The sequence below is a fragment of the Solanum lycopersicum genome, chromosome 3, assembly GCF_036512215.1.
Source record: "Solanum lycopersicum chromosome 3, SLM_r2.1".
In the NCBI taxonomy this organism is placed as follows: Eukaryota; Viridiplantae; Streptophyta; class Magnoliopsida; order Solanales; family Solanaceae; genus Solanum; species Solanum lycopersicum.
The window spans coordinates 57,966,206-57,991,691 of NC_090802.1; the positions used below are offsets into that span (position 1 = coordinate 57,966,206).

A 25,486-nucleotide genomic window follows, 5' to 3' on the forward strand; every position below is an offset into this window, starting at 1 on the left:
TTGAAAGTTCGAGTTTCATACCTAAACTATCATTTTTTAGTTTGAGAAACACACCTCTCTCTTTTATACCACTCTCATCATGGTATGTGTAATACACACTCTTTCTTTTACTTTAAAGAATTTCCACATCACACTTCACATGGACAAAATATTCAATTTTGACAAAAAATAAATATATTATTAATATTAGTTAAAATTAAAAAATAAAAAATTATTATAAAAAAAATATTTTCTTTATAAAATAAAATGTAAAATATTTTTCTTACCCATGCCATTTTTTAAAGTTTTTTATTTTGTTTAAGTTTATTTTATAAATGTATTTCATTTTTACTTCGTCTCCTCCCCCTCATCAAATACTAATTTAGATATTATTTTATTTTCTTAAAAATATAATTCTACCCATCCCCCTTAACCTTCTGCTTTCAATTTTTTTCCCGGTGTTTAAATATACATATCGAAAATATTTTTTACTTGCCACCACAAGACTTTTTATATTTTTTAGTTGTTTTTGTTATATTCGGTACACTAATAGAATTTTTTTTAAAAAAAATATATGCACGTGCATATCTAACTCAAAACAAGAAAAACGTAGAAAAAAATAAAAATTAGGAGCAGAAAATTAAATAGGATGGGGTAGATTTTTTTAAATAAAATAATATCAATTTCTATCGTGGGAGGGGGAGGGGGGAGGATGAAATATGAATTTTTTAAAAATATTTTATAAATGATTTTTTTTTAAATGATGGGTTGTGGGGGGGGGGGTGGTACATGGAGGAGGTGGTGGAGTGAGATAAGAAAAATAATTTAATTTTTTATATGGATAGTAATTTTTTATTTTCAATTAATATTAATTTCTTATTATTTAATTTTTATCTAGGTAAAATATTTTATTTTTGTGGAATGCCATGTGTCAAAGTTTTTTCATATAAAAGAGAGAGTGCACTACACACACCACTGAGGTGTGTTTTTCAAATTTAAAAGTGATAGTTTAAGTATGAAATTCATACTTTCAATAGTTTAGATATGAAACTCAAAAAAAGTAAATAGTTTAGGTGTGTTTTTGACACTTATCGCTTTAAATTATTATCAAACAAATCAAATATGAGATATTTATCATTTGGTTGTTACTGATTTCGATTCAATTTAATATGATTGTCAATCATACACGAAAAAAAATAAAAGAAACTTATTCAAAAAAAATTAATTATTATCAATTTTGATTCAATTTGATATAATTACTAACCATGCCTTTTATTTTATTTTTTTAAAAAAACAATTTATTCGAAAGAGAAAAAAAATACAAAGACTTCATTCAAAAAGAAATAATTATCTTGGTGCCATTTGATCTTGTGATTCTTCTACCGGAACTCCAATCATGTTTAACTTTCGCTAATATTATTAGCTAATTCACTGTTCTGCACAAGCCATCGATATTGTTGCACGAACGAAAGATGCATTATACCTTATATCTTTTTATCGTGTTTAAATGGTTATTTTCTACTCCATTTTAAAAAAAATACACATATTAAGATTATAATAATTAATATAGTAAAGTTACATTTTTACTTTTATTAAATATGATTTCAAAAAGGATGAATTAAGACTTAAAAAATTTCAAGAAATTTAAATAAATATATAATAAGAATTTTTTTTTGTTCTATCTTGATTTGTCAAAATGGATAAATAAATAGAGATAGAAGGAGTATTGTATTGAGTTATTAGTTTAAATATAATATTTATTTAGATTATTATTCAAATTTTATTATATTGTATAGTTTAAATTTAAAGTTAGGTAAAGACGGAAATATCTTTTTTCTTTTTTTGTAACAACTGATTTGGTGTGGTTGCATCATTACCTTACTATTTTCTTCTTATGTTATGTCTTATTATTAAATAATTTTATTTTATATCTTATCCTACCATTTTACAGTCACTTTATCTCGTATCCTACTTTTCTTATACATAGATCATTCAAATAATTATTGTGTAACATTATATAGTAACAAAAATAATACAATCTATTAAATACTATATTTTCTTAAAATATTACAATATAATATAATATACCATGAAATAATACATAAAACCATCCAAACAAAGTGTTAATTAGTGTGCCACATTTTCACATGAAAAATAATATATTATGCTATATATGTGTGGGTCGGGGGAGGGTTTAGTTCACTAATTTCTTCGATCTCTTTAAATAAAATTAAAATCAAACTGAATATTATCAATACATAAACCATCCAACCATTGTGTTATAATATTATGTTATATATTATTATTTTTTTAAAAATATAAACTAAAAATCAAATAAAAATCATTGTAGATTTAATTCGATTTTTAGCTTTGAATTATTTTTATTCAAACCGTGAAAGCGATCTCATTTAAAGAGCCCAAACAGTTCAAAGACGAAATCACCCTCAATATATAATAGAATAATCTTGTTAATACTAGGATAATAGAGTCAATTTTCTGGGTTTAATCAGACTCTTCTCCTTGCCTCTTCTTCCTCAATGTGGTAAAACCCTAGCACCAAAACAAGATTCAGATTTAACGGTTCGGGTCAAGTTTTTCCGGCCGGAACACGGGAAGGTACGGAATGGGTCGACCGGAACCCCATGTTATCTATTCCCACACTTTCAACCACCCCCAACTCGATGAGTATGTAGACGAGGTAACTGAACATCTAATGCAGTTATATAGACAATACCAACTACTTTGTTAGTTTGTTCTTGAAAAGTCTTTGGTTTTTATAAGCAAATTGTTTAAATTTTGGGCAAGGGAAGGGAACTAATGGTCATGATATGTGGAGAATTATTGTTTTTTAATTATTTAAACTGTCTAAATTCTTATAGGGGATGTTTTTTTTTTTTGATGTCATTGCTGTATCTGTGTGTTGCCAGGTGTTATTTGCAGAGCCGGTTGTTGTCTCTTCTTGTGAGATTGTTGAACAGAATGCCCCTTCAGCATGTTCTTCGCTGAAGATTGTGGGGTATGGTTCCTATTCATACTTCCTTATTTCGGTAATGTGTAACAGCACAAGTGTTGGTGGTTGTCATTATTTTCTTGAATTAAACTTCCACTTAATGTAGTATGCACCATGGAGTAGTATTGCACAAAGGTGTATTCAATCTGTCCTTGGGAGTGTGAATTCAAAGATTTCTAGGTTGGTTACTTTTGATGTTTTATTGCATTACTGTTGGTTCACACACACACACAGAGTCTTGATACACCATGTATTATGCTTACAGTGGAAGGGGTGGTGGTTCTGAGACCATCAGACAATCAGGTTATCAGTGTTGACATGATAAGTAAGGAAGCAAAACAAAAAGGATGTGTCATTCCTTAGAAAATGTTAGGAGCGTAATTTGTCAAAAACTTTTTAGATATAAATATTTGCTTGTAAGTCTGAAGTTTTAGGGCTTGGTTCTACTCAGCTTTGAACAAATTCTACACTCTTTGTGATGCATCTGGTGAATGCAGGGAAAACATATTCATCTAATTACTTAGTTCGTAATTCGTAAATTAAGGAAAATCTTTACATGTTCATCTGGGTTAAGCCGAAAGTCAAAAGCCTATGTCAATACTGATAAGCTTATTTTCTTTTTCAAGTGACTGTGGTCAGTAAGGAGGTATATACAGTGAAAAGTGTTTTTTTGGTGCCAAGCAGAACTAATAAAAAATGCCTCACAGCCGCAGTAACTTTGCAAGTCAGTAAAGTAGATCTTTTGGAATTCTAGCTTATGCTATTCAAAAGTAGAATATCTCTAGTGTTCTAACCAGAAGTGCATCTCTCAAGTCTCAACCAGATTTTTATGGGATCTTGCTGTTAGTTCTTCACCAACATGCAGCTATGATTTTAGACTTTTAAGTCAAGCGGATCCTGAAAGATATCACATCCTCTCCTATTAAATCTGCTTTTACATTGTTAGGACAAATTTACCCATTATTGGTTGAAGAGGGTTTACTCTTTTCTGAAATTGTCATCATCTTGCTTTCCTCGAGCTTGTTGGAATTATGAAGAGATGAACTTTATATGTCTTCATGATTGTTATGACTTAGAAATACCTCTTTAGACATTTTCGTAAAGTTTATCCAGTTCTAACTTTAAAATGAGAATTTCTCTTGACGTATAATTTGACACTACCTTTCATTTTGTCCAGGGCCACTTCACCACCCTCATTTGCTTTGGAAGTTTTTGTCCATTGTGAGGGAGAGACGAGGTTTAGGCGTCTATGTCAGCCTTTCTTGTATTCCCATTCTTCATCAAATGTTCTTGAAGTTGAGGTACCAAGTAAAATTTGTTTTTATCGTCTTATTCATATGATGGTCTTAAACGTGGGTTGTGTTTAGGATTTTTTTTGTAAGAACTAAGAATTAATCCATATGATGGTCTTTTATTCAGCAGTACTTAACGTTCATATGTATCATCCGTACAGATTTTTTTCTGGATAAATACTTATGGCAGTTCTTATTTTGTGGCCTTTAATGACGTCCTGCTGTATATTTGCTTGTATTTCTTCACTTCTATAACTGAAGCTTCCTTTTTTAACTGGTTGTTTCAATTCTAACCACAGTTGCATTTGGAGGAATTTGTTTTGTATTCTCCTGTTACAGTGTGACACTGGTTTCTTTGGTAGGTTATCTTGAAAAAATAGCCCTTTTCCTGAATGGAGTATGTTTAGAATTAGTTTTCAAATGGTTTGTTTTACCCTTTATTGTATATTATCCAAAACTTTTGACGTCTATACAATCAAGAGAGAAACCTATTAGCCCATATTGAGTCCACCTGCCAATATATATATATATATATATAAAATGTTGCACCATTAGAGGGAATACGACTTCACAAAATCCCAACCAAGCTTAGGCTATTGCTTCACAGGAATCATGTCGTATCAACTAGTGATTTAGCCTCCTCAGCATAACTTTCTTTACACCTAAAATATAACATAAAATATACAATTCATCCTTATTTTTAAGTTCCAACTCGACAAACAATCCAATTTCAATGTGATCTGTTTATTTTATGACTTGATCCATTGTGATGTGTCCCTTCCGTGGACCTGCGTAAACGTGGGATGCTTTGTGCATTGAGCTGCCCTTTTTTGCTAAAGCTACTGTTAATTTACTAACCCCCCCCCTCTTTTTTTTTTTTAAAAAAACAATTGGTGTTTTTCTAATAGTCGTAGAGATATGGTCTCCCCACACATCACCTTCACTAGACCCCACTTGTAAGATTATACCACTTATGTTGTTGTCGTGTAATAACTGGAGTGTTCGCGATAGCTTGCACGCGTCTCTACTAATCCGTTATCTCCCACCAACATAGGTATCTAATCTGTGCCCCAAGGCTCGGAGAAATGGGAAAAATCACCTGGTGTTTTCATCTCCGCTGGGTTTGAACGTGAGACCTCAGGATTCTCAATCTGCTTCATTGACCACTAGGCTACACACATCTCTTCCTTTTTAAGATTATTTAACTGTTTTTCCCCTTTCTCTTTGAAATAATGAGGATTAGGATGCCTGTATAAATTTGTCATTTAACCGTGTTTATGTAAATGTTTCTCGAGAGTTTGGACACCTGGTTAATTTTGGGAGGTCTTAGAGGTTAAATCAGACTCCAGTACAAGATTTTGGATAATAACTTCATACTTGAAGTAGTTTTCAGTGGGATGGTTAAATATTAGATATAGTTCTCTGATGTCCTCCAAGTGCACACACTTCGTTTTCCTTCTTTACGGGATTGGGACTGTGAGATTAGTTCTGAGGCACTGAACAACCTCTGGAAATTGGTCAACAATAGTTGAGACACTGCAGAAAGGAGTAAAGAATCAATCACATTTGGTATGTTACTCATGAATCATAATGCTGCTGTTACAGCCTGTCATGAGATCTTATCTTAATTGTAAAGGTCAATAGGTGGTACTGCTATTTTATGTATCATAGTTTCCCCAAGTTGGCTAATGGAAATACTTATTTATCCTTATAAAGTCAAAGTATGGTTTGCTCTTTCAACTTCTAATGCATCTTTAGAGTTACTGATCTTTGTACTTCTGATAGCTACATTTTCCGCCTAATGAGTTGATGAATGTGCTGTCCGGGTTAGTTTTCACTAAAACATCTCTTATACAAGCTCTTCTGAAACTCCTCTTGCGCACTAAATAACAAACGCTGCCAGTAATCTTCTTGTGGCTCAGCATCTGTTAAGTTCTATTATTATTATTATTATTTTTTGACGACAACGGAAACCCGCAGCCGTTACCCTTTGGGTGCGCACAGGGTAAAACCCCGCTCCTATGCAATAGCTCGCAAACCACATAGGAGAGGTAATCCGCATTAGGCAAGCCTGGTGCGACGGGCTCGACCCAGAAGGCAAACCCCTTGCTTTCGCTGGCAATGAGTTTCGAACTTGATATATCCAACATGGAAGTCCCAAAGCTCAAACCACTGGGCCACCCCGAAGGGTTCTGTTAAGTTCTATTATTGCGACTTTTCTTTTATATCTCTCATTTTATCAATGTGCTCTATACATTTTTTAATAACTTAGAATAGCGCGAGTCTGTGGACATCTTCTGATTTTAAAATTTCACTGATGAAGTACCAAGGGGTGCTAACACTATAGGTTATAAGACATGATATCCGAAGGATAAAAATAGAAGAAAAAGAGATAAACTGATTTATATGCTTTTTTTATCATAAAAATCTGGTAAAGTAGCTAATTTCAATGAATCTTAGTGTGTCCTACTTTTTTTTTTTTATGAGAATGGTAACATATTATATAAGTAGCACAAGGGCTGTGCTAGAGACATCTAAAAAGATTTCGAAAGAACAAAAAAGCCATAGTTATGTTCTTTCCCCTATTACAAGGATCCTATGATATCTGTCCGACAAGTGTATCTAACATATTTCATGGTTGGTTCATCTGTAAACAAGTATAAATATTGAACAGATGGACTCTGCCTGTTCAAGGCATTTTACCCAGAAAACATCTTATCTATTTCTATTCAAATAAAGCCCAATAGATTTGTTGAGAATGTCCTCCATGATTTTCTGTTTCTTTAAATGTGACAGCTGCTTGAAGCAAATAGCAATTCAAGACATCACCATGACATAATACCTAGTGACCGAATAAGACACAGGACTTCATTTTTTGTTTAATAAGAGGCAGGCTTAAGTGTCCACTCACAGTGGGGAAATGTGATAGCGGTCTTCTATTTTAGCTCACAGAAATTTTGTTTGTGTTTGGACTAGAAAATAACTTGTTTTTGTTATGCTATTGTTCTGTTATGTTATATATTTTACGAGTGATTGGATTTGTAATGATTCTAAGTTAATTGATTTTATGAAACATGAATGGATTTTTAAAAGATCCACCGCGCAAGAAACTAAAGCAGCTTGACTTCAAGAGCTTCCTATCATTTTTTCCTTTTCCTGTTATTATTACCTGTGAGAGGTGGTTCCATGCTGCTCTCTGATGGAGAAAATTTTTGCATTTTGAGGATCTCCTTGTATTTGCAACAAACTCATGGGGTGCTATGAGTGTCAATGCTATCATATGCAACTAGAAGGTTTATCTATGGTTCATACGTTACTTCAGTTGGACAAAGCTGATCTTAACTTGTCTTTCTTTCCCTCCTTGAATTTTATCTATGTCTTTATTGTCACACTTTTTGTCCTCCTAAAAGTTTCAAGCAGCAAAGGAAAATGAGAAGCTTTAGTATTTTGCTATTCATTAAAAGGAATGATGACTTGTGCAGGCAATTGTTACCAATCATTTGGTTGTACGAGGCAGCTATCGAAGCCTCACCTTGGTTGTATATGGAAACACCACTGAAGATCTTGGCCAATTTAATATAGATGTTGATTTAGATGGCTCTTTGGCTAATACTGTAAGTGTTGTTGAGGGAGACCTTGAAGACCTCCCACCTGCATTGCGTCCAAATAATCTCTCTACTGAGCAAACATTGTCTTCTCTAAAATCATTATCTTTGAAAAGCATTCCTCTGGCTGTTCCTCTTGAGCTCAGGCAGTTATTACAACTCACCCTTAGAATGTTGGAATCACCTGAATTTGGAGTCATGAAAAACAAGGTTCTTACTTCCTTATTATCAGTGGCCTCAATCTATGCAACTCCTTGCTTTCCTTCTACAACTACAATGCACGAGCAACTTGGGCTGGATAAGTTGGTTTTTAATCAAGAAGCTCAATTTGCAATTGCTGAAGCCAAAAAAGAGCTTTTGGAGATGTATAATAGCTTTATTTTTCAACCTGGTGACCGTTCTGTTGAATTTTCAACTGATGCTATGTTGGTGGAATCTGAGATTGAGGATGCTGCTCCAAAGCAGCTGCTGGACTCCTTAAGCCACTACTTCAAATTTGCTAGTAGTCCTGATGCTGCTTCTCATCGTGAGGTTTCAAAGGTGATTGAATATGTAGCTTGTTAGTTATATCATATCCTCTTTTTAATGTAGCCACAAGTTTTCTGTTTACTTCATTTTCTAGACGTGTCTACGGTTTTCACGTGTAAATGTTGTCATGTATGATTCTGATTCTGATTTCTCTTTTCAGAGAGAGAACATGGTTCTCTGTTTGAGTCTGGCTCTTTTAGTGTCATCTGCAAGAGAAAGCTGCTATCATTTTGTTAATTCTGGTGGCATGGAGCAGCTTGATTATGCCTTTTCTAGTAGCTTGCTGAACTCTAGTGCTCTCAAATTGCTGCACCTTGGAGTTATTGAACAGGCAACTCGTCATTCTGTTGGCTGCGAAGGTTTCCTTGGGTGGTGGCCTCGTGAGGGTGAAAATATACCTTCTGGTACTAGTGAGAGATACAATCAGTTGTTGAAGTTATTGTTATTGCACAATCAGAGGCATGATGTAGCCTCTCTTGCCACTTATATACTTCATCGTTTGCGCTTTTATGAAGTTTCCTCCAGATACGAGGTAAATTATTTTGTTAATGCCCTCCTTTATGTCTTGTTGTGCATTTGATAAATATTTTCTCAGAGATGTGAACTTTCTCTCTCTTTTAATTCTCAATAGTGTTCCATATTGTCTGTCCTGGGAGGTCTTTCTGGCTCTGGTCAGGCTACCAGTGCCACATTGGTGGATATACTTACCAGTGCTAAAAATCTCCTCAAGAACCTTTTGGTCAGTTAAAGTTCCCTTTACATTTGGTGCACCTTGGCTTTCCTGTCATTACCTGTTTATCGTGGTATTATAATTGCTTTGTCATCCACTTTTGTTGACAAGTATTGGTGCAGAAATTAATAAATTCCTCTGGCCCAATTGAAGATCCTTCTCCGGTGGCGTGTGCAAGTAAATCTTTGGTTCTTGGTGACAGTGGGCAATTATTGTATAATTCAACCAGTAACTTGATTACTCAATCAAGTTGTTGCTTTTCTAACAATGACATGGATCAACATTTGCTTTCCCTTCTGAAGGTATATTATAACCAATCTTTAGTAGTCCAGAAGCTTTTTCTTTCCCCTGTCCCCCAACATTTTGGTTATACTTTTCAGTAGCACAGAAGAATTTGGTCCACAAAAAAGGCTTTTGACTTCTAGACAACTCAAATGCTACACAAAAATAGAAAAAAGTAGTGTTTCAAAGTTGACTTCCTTAGATCCATTACTTCAGTTTGCCACATGTTCTCACTAGCCAATTGCGTAGCGAAAATGTTCATCAATGGATCTGCTGAAAGACGCAAAGGATGATTCCTTTATGCAGTCTTACAGAAAGTAGAACAATTTTTGGATGAATCATTTCTTTTGCTTTCACTGGTCCTGAATGATAAACGGTGAAAAAGATACATAGGCATTAATCCAGGGTCGCTTTGATCTATTTCACCTTAACCCTTCATCCCGAAGACAGAATGGCTAGTGGTGTGTGATTCTGCTCATTTCAAGTTGTTCTCACTTACACTAAGAGAGATGTTGGTTTAGTTCTCATACAAATTTGTTCAAACTTTATACTGGTTGGCAATGTAATATAAGCTCTTTGTTTCACTTACGTTATTGGGAATAAAATAATTGCTCTATATTTGATCATCATGGTATCCATTCATTTTTTTTGTTGATGATTGTGGTGTTCGGGCCAATTGTTGGGTACCTCTACTAGTTTCACACCTCCCACCAGCAATATATTCCTGGTAACTCTGTCCACCAAGGCTAGGAGCCTAGGACAGATGGGAAGAATCACCTAGTGTTCTTTTGTCTCCACTGAGGTTTGAACCTGAGATCTCAGGGTTCTCGACCATTTCAAGCTTGTATAACAAAAGGATTTTCATTTTCAAAAAAGTGAAGACCTTATAAAAAAACAGTTGTTAAATTCCTTACAGGAGTTCCCCTATTGAATTCATTCTCAGAGTTATCGTTGGAGCAACTCCTCCGAGATTTACTCCTATGGTCACTCTATTGCCTTTGATTTTCCTGATAGTCTTATTCATTGTTCTTCTTGTTGATAAAACTTTGTATTGAAACTAATTTTGTCAAATCTTTTTTGTTCTTTTTTTTTCTTGTGAGCAGGAAAGGGGTTTTCTCCCTTTGTCTGCTGCTCTATTGTCATCTTCTGCTCTATGGTCTCACGCAGCCTGCACGATAGACTTGTTTGTGGATATTTTATCGTACTTTGAGGCCATTGTTCTTTCTCTTCTTTCTACTCGCTCAGGTTTGGTTTATATTAATATGATATGTTTGGTTTCCAACTCAGTTCTATGTTAGTGTTACTTGTCACTACAAACACTTCAAAGTTTTTCTGTTATTTATACTATTTCTGTCTTCAGGGTTGATATTTCTTGGTCGTGACCCTGAAGTTGCCACTATAATAATTCATGCCTTAAGGGGTGCTGATACTTGGAAGAAGGAAGAGTCCATTTCCCTTCGACATGCATCTGTCCTAATATCCAAGGGTTACTTTTGTCATCCACGTGATGTTGCTCTGATCATTGAGATGCATTTGAAGGCAGTGAGTTCTGGTTATGTTGAAAATCAATATCTTCCTTGTTTCTTTGTTCCTTTGAACTTTTCTTTGTTACATAGACACGAAAGATAGCAACGAACCAAACTTTCTCGTGTCATACTTCTCGTATACGGGCTTGTTTTTTGCCCCTTTTCAAAGAGATTCATTACTTGATAAAAAACAATTCTCTTCACAGTTATTTGGTTCTGACCTTCAAACTGTGTATATATTTTCTCTCTTCTAGTAATCAACTATATTTCTATTTACTCCTGTACCTGTTGCAGATCACTGCCATAGATCGTTTAGTGACATCAAGTCCAGACTCTGAAGATCTGCTGTGGACGGTATGGCAGCTCTGTAGTCTTTCCAGGTAAGAGCTTGTTTCTGTTTCATGCTAAAGGTTTTCAATCTCTAAGCTTTTTAACTAATGCTATTGAGATGTTCTCCAGATCTGATTGTGGACGCAAAGCTTTGTTGGCTCTGGTTCATTTCCCCGAGGTAATATGCTCTCATTCTGCATCAATCTAATCTAAAGTAGAAGCAATTCAAAGCTTCATGTGTGAGCATTACTGGTTAATGCAGTTACTGCCATCATCCTTATTGATTATAGCTTATCATTTACTGATTCAATTTTAAACTCTAGCTGCAGAGTTTCCCTTGTTCCCGATTATATGTATTTGACCATCTCAGGTGTTTTAGATCCATGGTCTGAAATTTCTTTTGTATCATGTAGGCTCTTTCAGCTTTAATTGCGATACTACACTCAGTCAAGGAATTGGATCCAGTTTCCCCAAATAGTGGTACTTCAGAATTCCGTTTGCAGCAATTTCTCCTCAAGAGAAATGGAATTGATGCTACTTTATGCTGAATACATTCAATTTTTGAAGTCTTTGCATAATGTCTATTAACTTCTTGATTCTTAGGAGCTCCACCTTTGAACCTTGCTATCTTTCACTCTACGGCTGAAATTCTTGAGGTCATTGTTTCGGACTCAAGTGCATCTTCTCTGGGGTCTTGGATTGGACATGCTAAAGAACTTCATAGAGTCTTACATTCCTCCTCCCCAGGATCCAGCAAAAAAGATGCTCCTGCAAGGCTTTTGGACTGGATTGATGCTAGTGTGGTGTACCATAGAAGTGGAGCAATTGGTCTTTTACGCTATACTGCAATTTTAGCTTCTGGTGGGGATGCTCACATGGCCTCAACAAGTGTTTTGGCATCTGATGGCATGGATGTTGATAATGTCATTGGGGATTCTTCCTGCACTGATGGTAATATCATAGAGAATATGCTTGGGAAGCGCATCACTGAGAGGGATTTTCCTGGTGTTGTTCTTCGTGACTCATCCATTGTTCAGCTGACGACAGCATTTCGAATTTTGGCGTTCATTTCTGATAATTCGGTATGGCATTAGTGATGAATTTTATCATATTACATGTCTCAGTAAAACTCTTGCGTAACATTGTTTGTTGGTTGAAGGCTGTCACTGCTGCTCTTTATGATGAAGGCGCTGTCATGGTTATCCATGCAGTTTTGATCAACTGCAGGCTCATGCTTGAGAGGTCCTCAAACATATATGGTCAGTTTCTCCAACAATCATGTTTGCTTGAATGTCAACATTTAGCTATGATCATCATACACAATAAACTGTTCTTTCCTAACTGTTGACCCCATGTTGGATGTTTGAAGTGTTCATAACATACTATGAATGTGAAGTTCTATTATACAGTGTATCTGAAAGTAAAAGAAAACAAACGCTCAACATATTTTCCGACAATGGAACACTGGTCAAACCCCGGTCAGAAGAACCTATGTCTAAGCAGTGCATAATCTTTTGTTGTAAAATCTGTCATAGCACCACCATTTAGACCTTATTATGTATAAAATAAGTTGATATGCTTTAAAATGATGTATCAACTTTCCTTAGACAAAAGTTTTTAATGATTTAATCAATTGTAGTATTTGGTGCTTTTTTGTGTTACTTGGAGTAAGTTCTCTTGTTAATTTTGTCAAAACAGTTAATATATGGATTTCTTTTGGGGGTGAGAATGGTGGCCGAGTTGGGTTGCGTGCATTTCCGTCTTTTGGACTGATGGAAACAAATCCCTCGACATTTTTGCCTTTACTAGGATTTGAACTCTGTAGTATTTGGTGCTTTCTTTGTGTTGCTTGGAATAAGTTCTCTTGTTAATTTTGTCAAAACATTTTAAGACGTGAATTTCTTTTGAGGTGACAATGGTGTCTGAGTCGGCCTGCGTGCATTTCCATTTTTTCGACAAACGGAAAAAAATCACCCAATTTTTTGCCTTTACGACAATTTTGAATTCTAGTCTACTATGGACCTATGATCCATTCTAGTAGTGGCAAATAGGCGGGTTGGACTGAATTTGGGTGGGTCGAGATGAATAGAATTGAAGTTACTTGGGCTTAAATGGGTTGACTTGAAATAGACTAAAATACAAGTCAAAACCTAACACCGGCTAGTTCATATTAAGTTTTAATTGTTTTTTCTATAAATAAATATTTTTTTCTGGGTACATACAACATAACAAATAAAAAAATGTCTTTGAAGAAAGTAGCTATAGAACACTTTTCCCGATAAAGCATGTGAAGAATGTCTTGTAGACTTTTGGACTTTGTTTAAGTGACAAAAGTAGAGCGACTTGTTAGTCAGGTGTCCCAAGTTTGAGCCCTACACCTTTTGAACAAAGCCTTGGTATTCAAGTGGAGAAGGGTAAAGGTATGGGTCTATTATCTTGAGGTTTGAAATTCACAATTGGTCCTCTTCTCCTGCGTCCACTTTCCTCACTCAACGCTTGGTTGATCTTTCCAGGGAATTGGGTGTGGATTCGTTCTCCATTATGCCACAAGGAAATGAAAGTGGAACTTGTGGATGCACAGGTTTTCCTAGGATATGGTTTGTGTTTGTTGAAGGGGATGGTGTCCGATAGAGAATTTAGGTCTTTGTTCTTGTCTCAAATGTGACCATTTTTCGTTTTGTCGCGTTTCATCCTCGCACTAGAGCCATTCTTATCTTCTCTTAAAAATTCCAAGTTTATCAAACATCCTGAAGGGAACCTTAGGAAATGTGGATTTTTAATCTGTTCTTGGAGTCCCTCATCATTGCAGTGCACCAGTGCCACATGAACCGGGACCAAACTTCACATGTCAATTAACACAGTGCTCTGAAGCAAGTAGCGACTACTAGATTGCAGTTCCCTAGTTCCATTCCACTATGGCCAGTAAGATCCCCTGGAAACAAAGAGAATTAAATTTCAGATTTGTCATCTCCGCCAGCCAAATCACATTAATATGGAAATTATAGGCTGAATAGTAAATTGGCATGGTGTGGAGCTTCTGCTTCTAGCAGATATCTGTCATTTTGACATTAATGCTCTATGGACTTTGTTCTTGCAGAGACTTTTTGGAAAAGCTAACTTAGGTTTTGTTATGAATATTAAAAATTTACTTTTATTTAGCTGTGGCATCATATCATCAATTCCTTTCTCTATTTTACTTTTTGTTTTTTCCTGACTTCATAAAGTATATGTTGTTCATGACAGTCTTTCATGTTGTTTACACTTTCCCTTGAGCAGATTACCTAGTTGATGAGGGTACAGAATGCAATTCAACTTCAGATTTATTACTGGAACGTAATCGCGAACAGACCCTCCTTGATTTGCTAATTCCTTCTCTGGTGTTGTTGATTAATCTGTTGCAGAAGCTAAAGGTTTGTAGTGACTATGAAGAAAGTTCTTGCTGTTATATTTTCAAGTTGCTTCTTTCACTGCCAGTCGTCAAATGCTTGATCTTTGCATTATCTCTCCTTCCTCATTGAAATGTAGAGCAGGTTGACCTTCCAAGATAATTTGCCATATTTATGTCCTGAAACAAGATTCTCCTTCTTTTATAGACAACCAATGTGGGCTTATGTTAGCGCAATTAGAGTTTAGCTCATGCCGAAACATAAGTTACAAGATGTTCTCCCTAGTAGTTGCTGTCTATTATACTGTTAGATCTAATTCAATGAGCTGTCCCTTTTCTTGCACATCTCTGGTTTGGTGGTTACCATTTAGATTCTCTATGATCAATCTTTTTCCAAGTTCTGCATTGCAGTGCATATTCCTGACAGAGGCAAGTTGTTCTCTTCCTCCATTTTACTCCATTTTTAGGAAGCTAAGGAGCAGCACAGGAATACTAAACTATTAAATGCTCTTCTTCAGCTGCACAGAGAAGTGAGGTAAGGGAAACCTCTTGCAGTTACGTGTAAATACAGCAATTCTTTTCACCTAGTTTGTCTTCCCTTCTTTATTTAACTATTTTTATTCCTCTGTTGCAGTCCAAAGTTAGCTGCCTGTGCAGCCGATATATCCTATCCTTACCCCAGTTTTGCACTTGGGTTTCAAGCGGCTTGCGATCTTCTAGTTTCTGCATTAGCCTGTTGGCCAGTTTATGGTTGGACCCCTGGCCTTTTCAATTTCCTCTTAGATAGTCTTCATGCAACTTCTGTTCTGGCGTTGGGTCCCAAGGAAATCTGTAGTCTGCTTTGCATATTGGTATGTGATGTTTTATAACGCCGTCATCCTTCAGTAGCTAGATTAATATTCAGTTTTTCTAGATTTTTCATGTTTGATGCTAGCTGAAATCTGACTATCTCTTCTCTGGATCATATATGTACATTCAAGAATGACTTGTTCGCAGAGGAAGGGGTCTGGCTTTGGGAAAATGGAACACCTACATTGAGTGTCCTGAGAACCTTGGCTGTTAGAACACTATTAGGGCCTAAGAAGGAGAAGGAGATTAATTGGTTCTTGCAGACTGGACTACGGGAGAAGCTGCTTGGCCAGTTGAAACCGCACTTGGGCAAAATTGCACAGATTATCCTATGTTGCTCCACCAGTGTAAGTAATTATTCATCAATCCCTAGTTTTCTTCCTATTATCTTCCGATGTTTACATCTGTTTTTAGGGCTTTAATAGGCAGTTTTGGAGAATATTCTCATTTATCCTTGATTTGCAATTTGTCTGATCTAGTGTTGTAACACTTTTATGTGGGAGTGGCAGGGGGTAGCCTCCTCTTCTCTCTTCTCTTTTAATCCTTATTTAGTAATATTAGCATATTATCTTATTCCTCAATTTCTACAACTATCTATTGATGTTCGTCTAGCTATTTTTCTTTTCTTATTTTCAATTCTGCATTTATTACTGTTCTTTTGAGCCGAGGGTCTACAGAAAACAACCTCTCTACTCCACAAAGGGGTAGGAGTAAGGTCTCCGTACATCAGATCCTCCCTAGATCCCACTTGTGGGATTACACTAGGTATGCTGTTTGTTGTTGCAATTTGTCTGATGATTAAGGTGCAATTTATCAGACATTGGTGGTCATCCAAGACATGCTGCGCGTTTTCATTATTCGCATTGCATGTATAGGCGGTGATAATGCTTCAGTACTTCTACGGCCAATGGTTTTGTGGATTGGTGATCGTCTTTCTGAAAAATTGCCACCATCTGATTTGGATGCTTACAAGGTTATATTTACTTTCCATCTTTACATGTGTCATGGTAATGATATTGTTTCTGATTTTTGCATGGTAATTAACTTGAACTTGTTTTCTTATGATTGCTAACTGTTCTCTTTCAGATCCAGCGACTGCTCTCCTTTCTGTCTCTACTATTAGAGCACGCACATGGAAAGGTGTCTTCATTCACTTATAAATTCAATCTGCTTTACTAGTTTTACACATGTAGTAGTTATTAAGCGTTCACCTAAAAGTTCAATCTGCTACTAAGCTGCTGAATGTTATCTGCTTATCGCATTTTTTGTGCTCAGAGGTTATTCTTGAAGGAGGGTGGCCTTAGGATGCTAATCAAGGCTCTAGAAATGTGTTTAGCTGCTGCTAGCTCGGATGCAAAACAGTTAGCTCAGAAAGGGTTTTCCCTTATTAGTTGGTGTGTGCCTGTATTCAAGTCTATTACACTACTTAGTGAATGCAAAACTCGACAAACCCCGGGAATAGTTGAGAGGTTAGCTACGGTTACTATGGTTCATCAATCTTGTGTAGCTCTTTTTGGTTGTATGGAGTTTCTATGGTTTTCTACTGATGCTTATGTATCTGGTCTATTATTGTGGATTTCCAGACACGTCCCTGAAGATATGACTGCTGAAGAAAATTGCTTGCTTTTGTCTTTGCTCCTTAAATTTTGCAAGGTATTTCCTTTGCGTTTTCTGTTTTTTGGCTTAGGTAATATTACTCATGGGTGTCTCTGCATCTTCTATGCTTATTTGATATTTGTTTTCTGGAGATCAGTTTAAGATTTTCATTGAGTATCTTGATCAAAAAAGATTTTGGTTATGCTTCTGAAGTTTTGCAGCATTCAGACTTCTCTGGGTTTTGCTTTCTAACTTATGTTGCACTGTCTAATATAATGGTACCTTGGCGTTTTCGTCCTCTTGTTTTTTATTGAGCTGGCTAGGCGCCATCGATTTTACCTTTTATTTCCTTTTGTAATTAGTGCATTATTATATTTGTTCCTTCTTTTTGGTCCTTTTGAAAAAAAAGAAGCATTTTCGTTTTTAACTAATACTCATAGTATCATTTTTCTTAATGAGATCTTGATTCTCCTATTATGATCCTCTGGGTTTATATTGTGATATACACGGGTCTCTTTGGTTGAAAACTTTCTTATTTTCATTCTCACACAACTCTATTTTTAAACTATCTGCCAACTGATTTTGGTTTTCATATCTTGCGAAACTTGCTCGTAATGGTTGTGTACATCTGGTTTTCTTTATTCCTAAAGGAGGTTGATAGGTAGCTTGGGAAAAAAGAATGTCCAAAGTATAGTTTTTAGCCTGTTAGATTGAAGATGCAAGTTAGAGCAACAAGTGTTATAGGACGAAGTAAGAAAAATGGTGCACTATGTTTAACTTTATCAATGGATTAATTATACCTTATATTAGGTCTTATTTTATCCCTAGAAAATGGAGGGATCTAATCCAAGGTTTAACAATTCTTAGATAAGACCCCTAAATGACTAAACTTATCCCCAACCATTTTTCCTAAATTTCATTTGTAATTTGATGTTTTTTATTTATTCATATGCATAGTTGTAAATGTTCTTTTTAATTCTTCAAATTTGTTCAATGTAATTTGATGATTTCACAACTAATATTTTTTTTCTCCATGTTTGATTTGCTCTATTGGGTTGATTTTTTTCAGTTTTTTTTTTTAAATGTAGTTTGTCGGTTGACCACTTGAACTATTGTTTTTTTTTGTAAATCTATGTTAAGTTTAAGGCATACTGACCAACAAAAAAATAAAAATAAATCGTGTTGTCAAGGATCTCCGTAGTGGCACACCACACCTCAAAATTAATAATATATATTTTAAATATATTTTAGTATTTTAACTTGAGTAGTTAAATGAAATAGAAAAATCCTATAAAAATTCAAGGGTATTATTGTAAAGAAGATTTTTGTAGAGTGTTATCCTCGAATAATTCAAGTTAGAAAATAGCAAACATGGCGACAAAATTATGCTTCTCCTACGTAGTTAGGAGGCACAAAAAAAATATTGTTCGGCAATCATCTATCTTGTCCCAATTACATGAAATAGGATATCCAATAATAACTCTAGGGCATAATAGGAAAGAAACTTTTTGTAGAGTTAAACTAAACACAAGATTAGGTGAGAAGCAATGAACAGAACACTTTATAAAAACTAAGTTATGCAGTACTAATCCACGTGGCTTTATGCATCTTTTTACCAAACGACCCGTTAGTAGTATTTCTCCAACAACCATCTCTTTCCCTTCCCTTTTCTCAATGTGGAGTCGAGTTTTACTCGATTGAGGAGTAGTCTTTGTTCACTTATTTACCTTTGGTGCCATAAAGTTCCTTGATGTATAAAAGAAAGTAGCAAGATACGTACCATGTTCCATGAAAAAGAATATTTAGACAAAATGGATTGGTGTTGAGAGGCTTAAAGAAAAGTTCTCTATCTTATATAGACTCTTTGTGAACAGAGAAGGTGTGGTCTCTGAAGCTTGGTGGAGTATTCTATTTTAGAAGGAACTTTAGTGATTGGTAAATTGTAGAAATCAGTCAGCCGTAGCTGCTTTGGAACATTTTTAAAAAAACTACTCACTGGTGTGTCTGGCTAATAGTGAAGGAATTTTACTGTAAGCAGTTGCTATAATATGTTCCAAAAAAATTTGAGTAATTGGAAGGAGGCATTGACTAGGAAGATGAACCTGGAGACTAAAGCACCTTCAGAAATTGCATGTTTTGGATGGATTGCTACAAGAAATACGTGTCTAACTAGCGGTCGTCCCAACCTGGAGTTCACCAAATGATACAATTGATGCACATGATGTTTTTTGGAGAACAACGTGATTGATCTTCATATTGGGTTGATTATCCAGGGAGATGGAGAGATAGAGGAGGATGTCACTCACTGAATTGGTGAAGGGTGGATGAAATGGAGGCACGTATTTTGAGTCTTGTATGATGAGACGGTACCACCTAAACTTAAAGGCTAGGTTCTACAAAATGGTTGTTAGACCAACTATTTTGTGGGGGGCGAAGTGTTAACCAGTCAAGAACTGTAATATTCAGAAGATGAAGGTGACGAAGATGAGGATGTTGTGATGGATGTGTGGGTTTATTAGGAAGGATATGATTAAGAATGAGGATACCCGAGACCGGGTGGTAGTTTCTTTGGTGGGAGATATGATGCTGGAAACGAGGTTGAGATGATTCAGGCATGTGATGTGGAGATGCAAGATGCTCCAGTGTGGAGGTGTGAAAGATTGACTAGGGATGGATTCATGAGAGGTAGAGGTAGACCGAAGAAGTATTGGAAAGAAGTGATTAGACAGGACATGACAAAGTTGCAGTTTACCGAGGACATGACCTTAGATAGGAAGGTGTGGAGGATGCAAATTAGTGTAGAAGGTTAATAGGTAGGTGTGCGTCCATGCTAGTTGGTAGGAATGCATTATCTTGGTGCCTCTTAGTGCTATGCTTGTAGTTTCTTATTCTTTGATTTTGTTGATATCTGTTTTTTTTGTGTATAATTCAATTGTAGTATTGTTCTGCTTCTATTTGTTGTTTTTTTACTATCTATTGGCTCTTGTACGTTCATTATGTCTTTTTCTAGTCTGTTTTGGTTTTAAGCTGAGGAAAGGTTTGCGAACATTCTATTCTCCCAATACCTCACTCTATGGGAAATTGGGAATACAGTGGGTATGTTGTCGTTGGGATTGGTCTCCATCATATCTTAATTCTGTGGGGAACCTTTTTAGTAATTTGGATTTCAGCCCATGTAAAATATAATTCGGGTTGTTACTGCCTACTGGTGTCCCGAACCTGGAATGTATTTTTTTTGTTCAATTTCTAACTAAGGTTTAAGATGATATGACTCAACAAATAGTTTTCTTTTATTAGATGGAACTTAAGAAGAATATTTCTTTATTTTTTTGCTCAATTGTGAATCTTCTGACATTACTTCTTTCTGCAAATATATCAGGTCCTACCTGTTGGAAAAGAATTGCTTTCATGCCTGTTAGTATTAAGATTATTTTGGTCATCTGCCAAAGGAAAAGATGCTCTGCTCTCACTTTATCTGCATGCTAAGTCCTCTAGCATCGAGGAGCAGGAATCAGAGAAACAATTTGAAAATGGTCTAAACCGTGATTTTTCTCTAGACTGGAAGGAGCATCCTCCATTGCTATGTTGCTGGGAATCTCTGTTAAGGACACCTGCTTCAAAGGATGATCTACCAACTTATGCTGTTCAGGGCATTGGAATATTATCTTCGGGGGCATTATCTTTCTGCATGGATGGTGAAAGGTCTGTTTGTCCATGTTCAATTTTTACATTTTGTATGGTGAGGGACCGCGGGTCTATTGGTTAAGCGTGAGGCTCTGCCTGTTTCTCAGGTGCATGGCAATAGGTCAAGTCCATTCAGATGCATGCCTATCAATTTAATCTTAAATCACATGAAAGGAATTCTGAAAGATCAGCAATCTCTTGGATTCCATCTATAAGACCTAGAGGAAAATGGGGGGATGATAAAAGAAAAGAATCTATTTAGTTGATACCAATTAATTAGGATTAGGTTATAGTCATGTTAGTACATTTACGTAGGTACAATATTTGCTATGAAGTCTTTTGTCTTGTTATAGCTTTATTTGCTATTAGAAAATGTTATCTAATGTGGAGAACTCCTAGTGTTAGAGAACTTTTTCCTGGATGTCGTAGGCTGTTTCAAGTTTTAGTTTATATATAGCATTGGACTGAGATGAGTTCAAATGGAGCAACTGGAGAATGATGATCCATCTTGGCTAACCCTAAGTTGATTGAGCTGTAGTTGTTGATGTTGTATGTTAGGATGGATATAACTTGCTACTTAACTGATGTTACATGAACCCCTTAAAATTAACTTTCATTTTTATTTATCATCCCTACTTGACTTCCTCTGATAAGTTTTCATTCTTATCATTTGGAAAATTCCTTATGCTAGAACATCAAAGCAAGCATCTTTGCTTAACTGATCTCTATACATGAAAGAGCAACTAAGTCTGAAATGTGCTTTATCTGAATAGGGAGATATTGCTGTATAGATCTAAGAAGTTAGTACTGAGGCAGTCATATATAACTTAAGACGTAAAACAGAATTGAATAGGTCTAGCAACATTTTTTCTTTGGGTATTGTTCTTGTACTATACATGAATTTAATACCACTCTTGTATACACAGTCCCTTGTGATTTTAACAACTGAAAGACATGATACTCTTCAGATGTGCATTTATTAATATGGGTCGGGCTTATAAGAGTTGTGATTGGATATATTCATGTCCTCTTGTTGTTATCTATAAGCAATTTCTGCATGCTAAACATTCTTCTCTACTTCCTATAGCCTGATTGTTATCCTATTTGGATAAATATTAGTCAAAATCAGTACCATGACCTGTAAAGTTTAACATGAGAAGGCATTGCTAACTAACTTCTCTTGTAATTTGATGTGCACGTTGTTCTTAAACTGTTATTAATTCTTCAGTGTGAACACGGAGAGAGTTACTGCAGTCAAGTACTTCTTCGGGCTTGAAAATGACAATGTTGCAATGGACGGGCTTTATGAAGAGAGCATTGAATCTGTTGAGGAATTTGTTAATTTGTTGAAGGCAAGTGACAGTTCCTTCTTGCCTGTATTGGACAAGATTTCTTTGGATCAGGTATACCTCCAATTTTCCTGTTCTTGGTTCGTTCTCATTGTTGCTTCAAGAAATGTATGTAATTGGATTTTTATTGGACAGATTAAGGAGTCAGCAAGATCATTAATGCTTCTTCTGCATAAACCTACTGGCACAGTTAAGGCAGATGATATAATGAGCAATATTCATTTTCCTTCACCTACTTATTCCTCAAAGATTCACACCATTGAAGATAGTGGTACTGAAAGGATTGAGGATTATGATTTAAATGAATTTGGAGACAAGTTTTCATGGGAGTGCCCTGAAAATTTGCGTGATAGTTTGACACAGACTAGTCTTACTAATAAAAGGAAGATCTCCTCAATGGAAGGGCCAAATAGACGCATCAGGGGAGATAGTGCCTCAACTGAGAATGCCATACCCGGTGCATTCTCACGGGGATCTGTACCTACCATTGTTCCTTCAGGTCCTACTCGTAGGGACACTTTCCGCCAGCGTAAGCCTAACACGAGCAGGCCTCCTTCTATGCATGTGGATGACTATGTTGCAAGGGAAAGAAGTGCAGATGGATCTAATAATCCTAATGTAATAGCAGTCCCACGAATAGGATCTACCAGTGGGAGACCACCGTCTATTCACGTGGATGAATTCATGGCTCGGCAAAGAGAACGCCAAAATCCTCCGGGGATTTTGGTTTCTGATTCAGCTGCTGCACAAGAGAAAGCAGCAATACCTGAAAAACAAACAGATGCGGAGAAGTCAAGTAAATCTCATCCCATGAAGTCTGATCCTGACGATGATCTCCAGGGAATTGATATTGTATTTGATGCAGAGGAATCTGAACCTGATGATAAACTGCCTTTTCCTCAGCCAGATGATAATCTACACCAACCTGCACCTGTAGTTGTTGAACAAAACTCTCCTCGGTCAATCGTTGAAGAGACAGAAGGCGAGGTGAATGAAACTAGTCAGTTCTCCCAGCGGGGTACACCTGTTGCCTCAAATGCTGATGAAAATGCCCAAAGTGAATTTTCTTCTAGGATGTCGGTTTCTCGTCCCGATCTGCCGTTGGCTCGAGAACCTAGTATAACTTCGGACAGGAAATTCAATGATCAGTACGAGGACATGAAAAATTTCCATCCTAAAACTTCCACTATGTTTGCTTCGCCTGCAGCAGCAGTTAGTTCTGGTGTAGGTGCTTCTGCATTTACAAAGGCTTCTTCATCTATACAAGTAGCTGTTGATTCTCGAATGCCACCCAACTTCTATTCTAGACCTACTGGTCAGCAAAGTGGAGTTACTCCCCCAAACATTGGTTCCCAGGGATATTTTGACCCGAAAATGCAGCCACCATTACCACCAACTCCGCCTCCTGTGACAATGGCATCCTTGTCTCAGAATGCTGATCGCATTTTGAGCCAATCTTCTCCATTTGTTAGCTCTATGATAGATGTCCAACCTCATTTACCACCAGGCTTCCATGTGAGAGAAGAAGCAATCTTTGTGTTCTATTTTCAGTTATTATTATTATTATTATTATTTATTGGCTTAAAATTGTGTTTTCCTTTGTAATAGGTTCAAGCTGAGTATTTATCAGCTGGTGCTTCAACCCCTATGACGTCCAGTCCTTTGCCAGATTCAAAGTTCGGTCGGACTTCACTTTCTTCACCTGGGGGACCTGTTAGGCCTCTTCCACCACTTCCTCCAACTCCACCCCCATATACAATTAGCCTTTCTAATTTATCGTCATTAACGAATCTAACTTCCCAGACTCCAGTTTATAATCAAAGTGTTGGAACTAATGAGCTTCAGCAGACCTCCAATGCACATTCAAGTGATGTTCGATCAGGTAATGTTTCAACATCTGGTCCCATTTTAACAACTTATCCTCCACCTCCATTAGCACCACCCTTGTTATTCAATAGACATGGATCAGTGCCTGTTAGTTTTTATGGAAGCAGTTCAGCTCCATACCACAATGAAAAGCTCCCTAGCATCTCACAACATCTTCCTGCCATTCACTCTATACCATCCGTCACCCAGCTGCAGCCACTCCAGCCCCCTCAGCTTCCTCGTCCTCCACAACATGTTAGGCCAATTGTTCCAGCTTCGCCCCAGTCAGAGCAAAGTGTTCCTTTGCTACAAAGCCCCATGCACATGCAAATGCAATCACCACAGATCTTGCATCAACCTCAAGTTTCTCCAGCTCATGTGTACTACCAGACTCAACAGCAGGAGAATTCGTTACAACAGCAACAAATCGAACATTCTCTTTCTCAAGTACCACAGCAGCAAGGTGATATTGTCACCCAGCAACAAGATTCTGGGATGTCATTACAAGATTTTTTTAGATCTCCACAAGCTATTCAGGTACCTAACACTAACTTGCCTGTCATATTGCATTTGTGACATCCAACTCCCGGTAGGTGATGTTATTAGGAGAGGCAAATCATGAAACACTAGAAATAGTTATAGAAGTCCATCAACTAGTTGGGTCAACTATGGTGTCTTTATTTTAGTAGTTGTGTCAAATTATTAAGTATTCATTATTAGTTGTATCAGATTTTTATCTAGTTGATTTTGATAATTTACCCATCCTTGCAGTCTCTCTTGAGTGACCGTGACAAACTCTGCCAGCTATTAGAACAACATCCAAAGTTGATGCAGCTGCTTCAGGTATAATTGACACCTGCTTATTATGAAGTTAAACACATTCATCTGTTCTTTCTTTTGGGCCACCACTGTGCACTTCACGATTGAGTGTTATTACAATTTTTTTAAATCTTCTTTTCTTATTCATATTCTCCTCCCTTTATTTATGTTTTGTTTCACATGGGTAATGGGTCGATATGTGGAAAGTTTCTAATAGTGCTAATGATTTGGCAGGAGAGATTGGGCCATCTGTAAGTGGGATACCAGTGGAATCATCGCTATGTTCTGGCTTCTTGTCTTTATGCCTATAGAATATGTATAAAGAAGCTTTGGAGAAAGAGTGTTCACCCTCTTGTACAGAAAATGTTGTGTTAATGGCACAATCAAATGTTTATAAACCTTTTATGTCATTGTACATTATATTTAGTTTGTTAGCTTGAGATCTTTTTGTCAGTTGATATGTTCAACTAAAGTTTTTTGCAGCTAGCGTAGATTATTCTCTATGATGGCATCACGTACATAAATTCTTCTTCTTCCACTTTGCCCTATTTTTGCCAAATCAGAATGGATTCTGGTCTCTTCTGATACACAGTTTCTTTTATGTGATTTAAGTCTACTTTGCCCTTTTTGATCTAAGCTAATAATCAGCTTAGATA

The 25,486-nt window shown here is 36.3% G+C and overlaps 1 protein-coding gene and 1 non-coding gene across 3 annotated transcripts; one reads left to right on the top strand and one right to left on the bottom strand.

Moving 5' to 3' along the window:
• The first annotated feature begins 2,455 nt into the window (after positions 1–2,455).
• Positions 2,456–25,417, top strand: LOC101258924 (protein virilizer homolog). 2 transcript variants are annotated; one of them, XM_026030030.2, is made up of 29 exons: positions 2,478–2,677; positions 2,907–2,995; positions 3,096–3,169; positions 4,167–4,290; positions 7,764–8,426; positions 8,575–8,946; positions 9,046–9,153; positions 9,267–9,446; positions 10,530–10,671; positions 10,787–10,968; positions 11,247–11,332; positions 11,412–11,460; positions 11,696–11,762; positions 11,886–12,364; positions 12,442–12,541; positions 14,559–14,692; positions 15,135–15,202; positions 15,302–15,518; positions 15,648–15,863; positions 16,334–16,489; positions 16,603–16,656; positions 16,792–16,985; positions 17,100–17,169; positions 20,492–20,814; positions 22,025–22,199; positions 22,281–23,660; positions 23,754–24,548; positions 24,783–24,854; positions 25,065–25,417. In XM_026030030.2, exons 2-29 carry the CDS (start codon positions 2,972–2,974, stop codon positions 25,083–25,085), a joined length of 6,525 nt encoding a protein of 2,174 aa, XP_025885815.1. In that variant the 5' UTR covers positions 2,478–2,677; positions 2,907–2,971; the 3' UTR covers positions 25,086–25,417. The 2 variants fall into 2 exon arrangements, with proteins under 2 accessions (XP_010317556.1, XP_025885815.1); XM_010319254.4 differs by lacking the exon at positions 3,096–3,169 and having other exon boundaries at positions 2,456–2,677.
• Positions 13,939–14,040, bottom strand: LOC112939972 (U6 spliceosomal RNA). Its single transcript, XR_003246316.1, has one exon. It is a non-coding gene; the product is annotated as a U6 spliceosomal RNA (small nuclear RNA).
• Positions 25,418–25,486: the final 69 nt, after the last annotated feature.

Excerpts from the sequence above, each read along its gene's own strand:
- LOC101258924 (XM_010319254.4), top strand. The coding sequence starts at position 2,603 with ATGGGTCGACCGGAACCCCATGTTATCTATTCCCACACTTTCAACCAC. Across the intron at positions 12,542-14,558 it reads GAGGTCCTCAAACATATATG|ATTACCTAGTTGATGAGGGT; the intron begins GTCAGTTTCTCC and ends TCCCTTGAGCAG. Across the intron at positions 15,864-16,333 it reads TCCTATGTTGCTCCACCAGT|ACATTGGTGGTCATCCAAGA; the intron begins GTAAGTAATTAT and ends GCAATTTATCAG.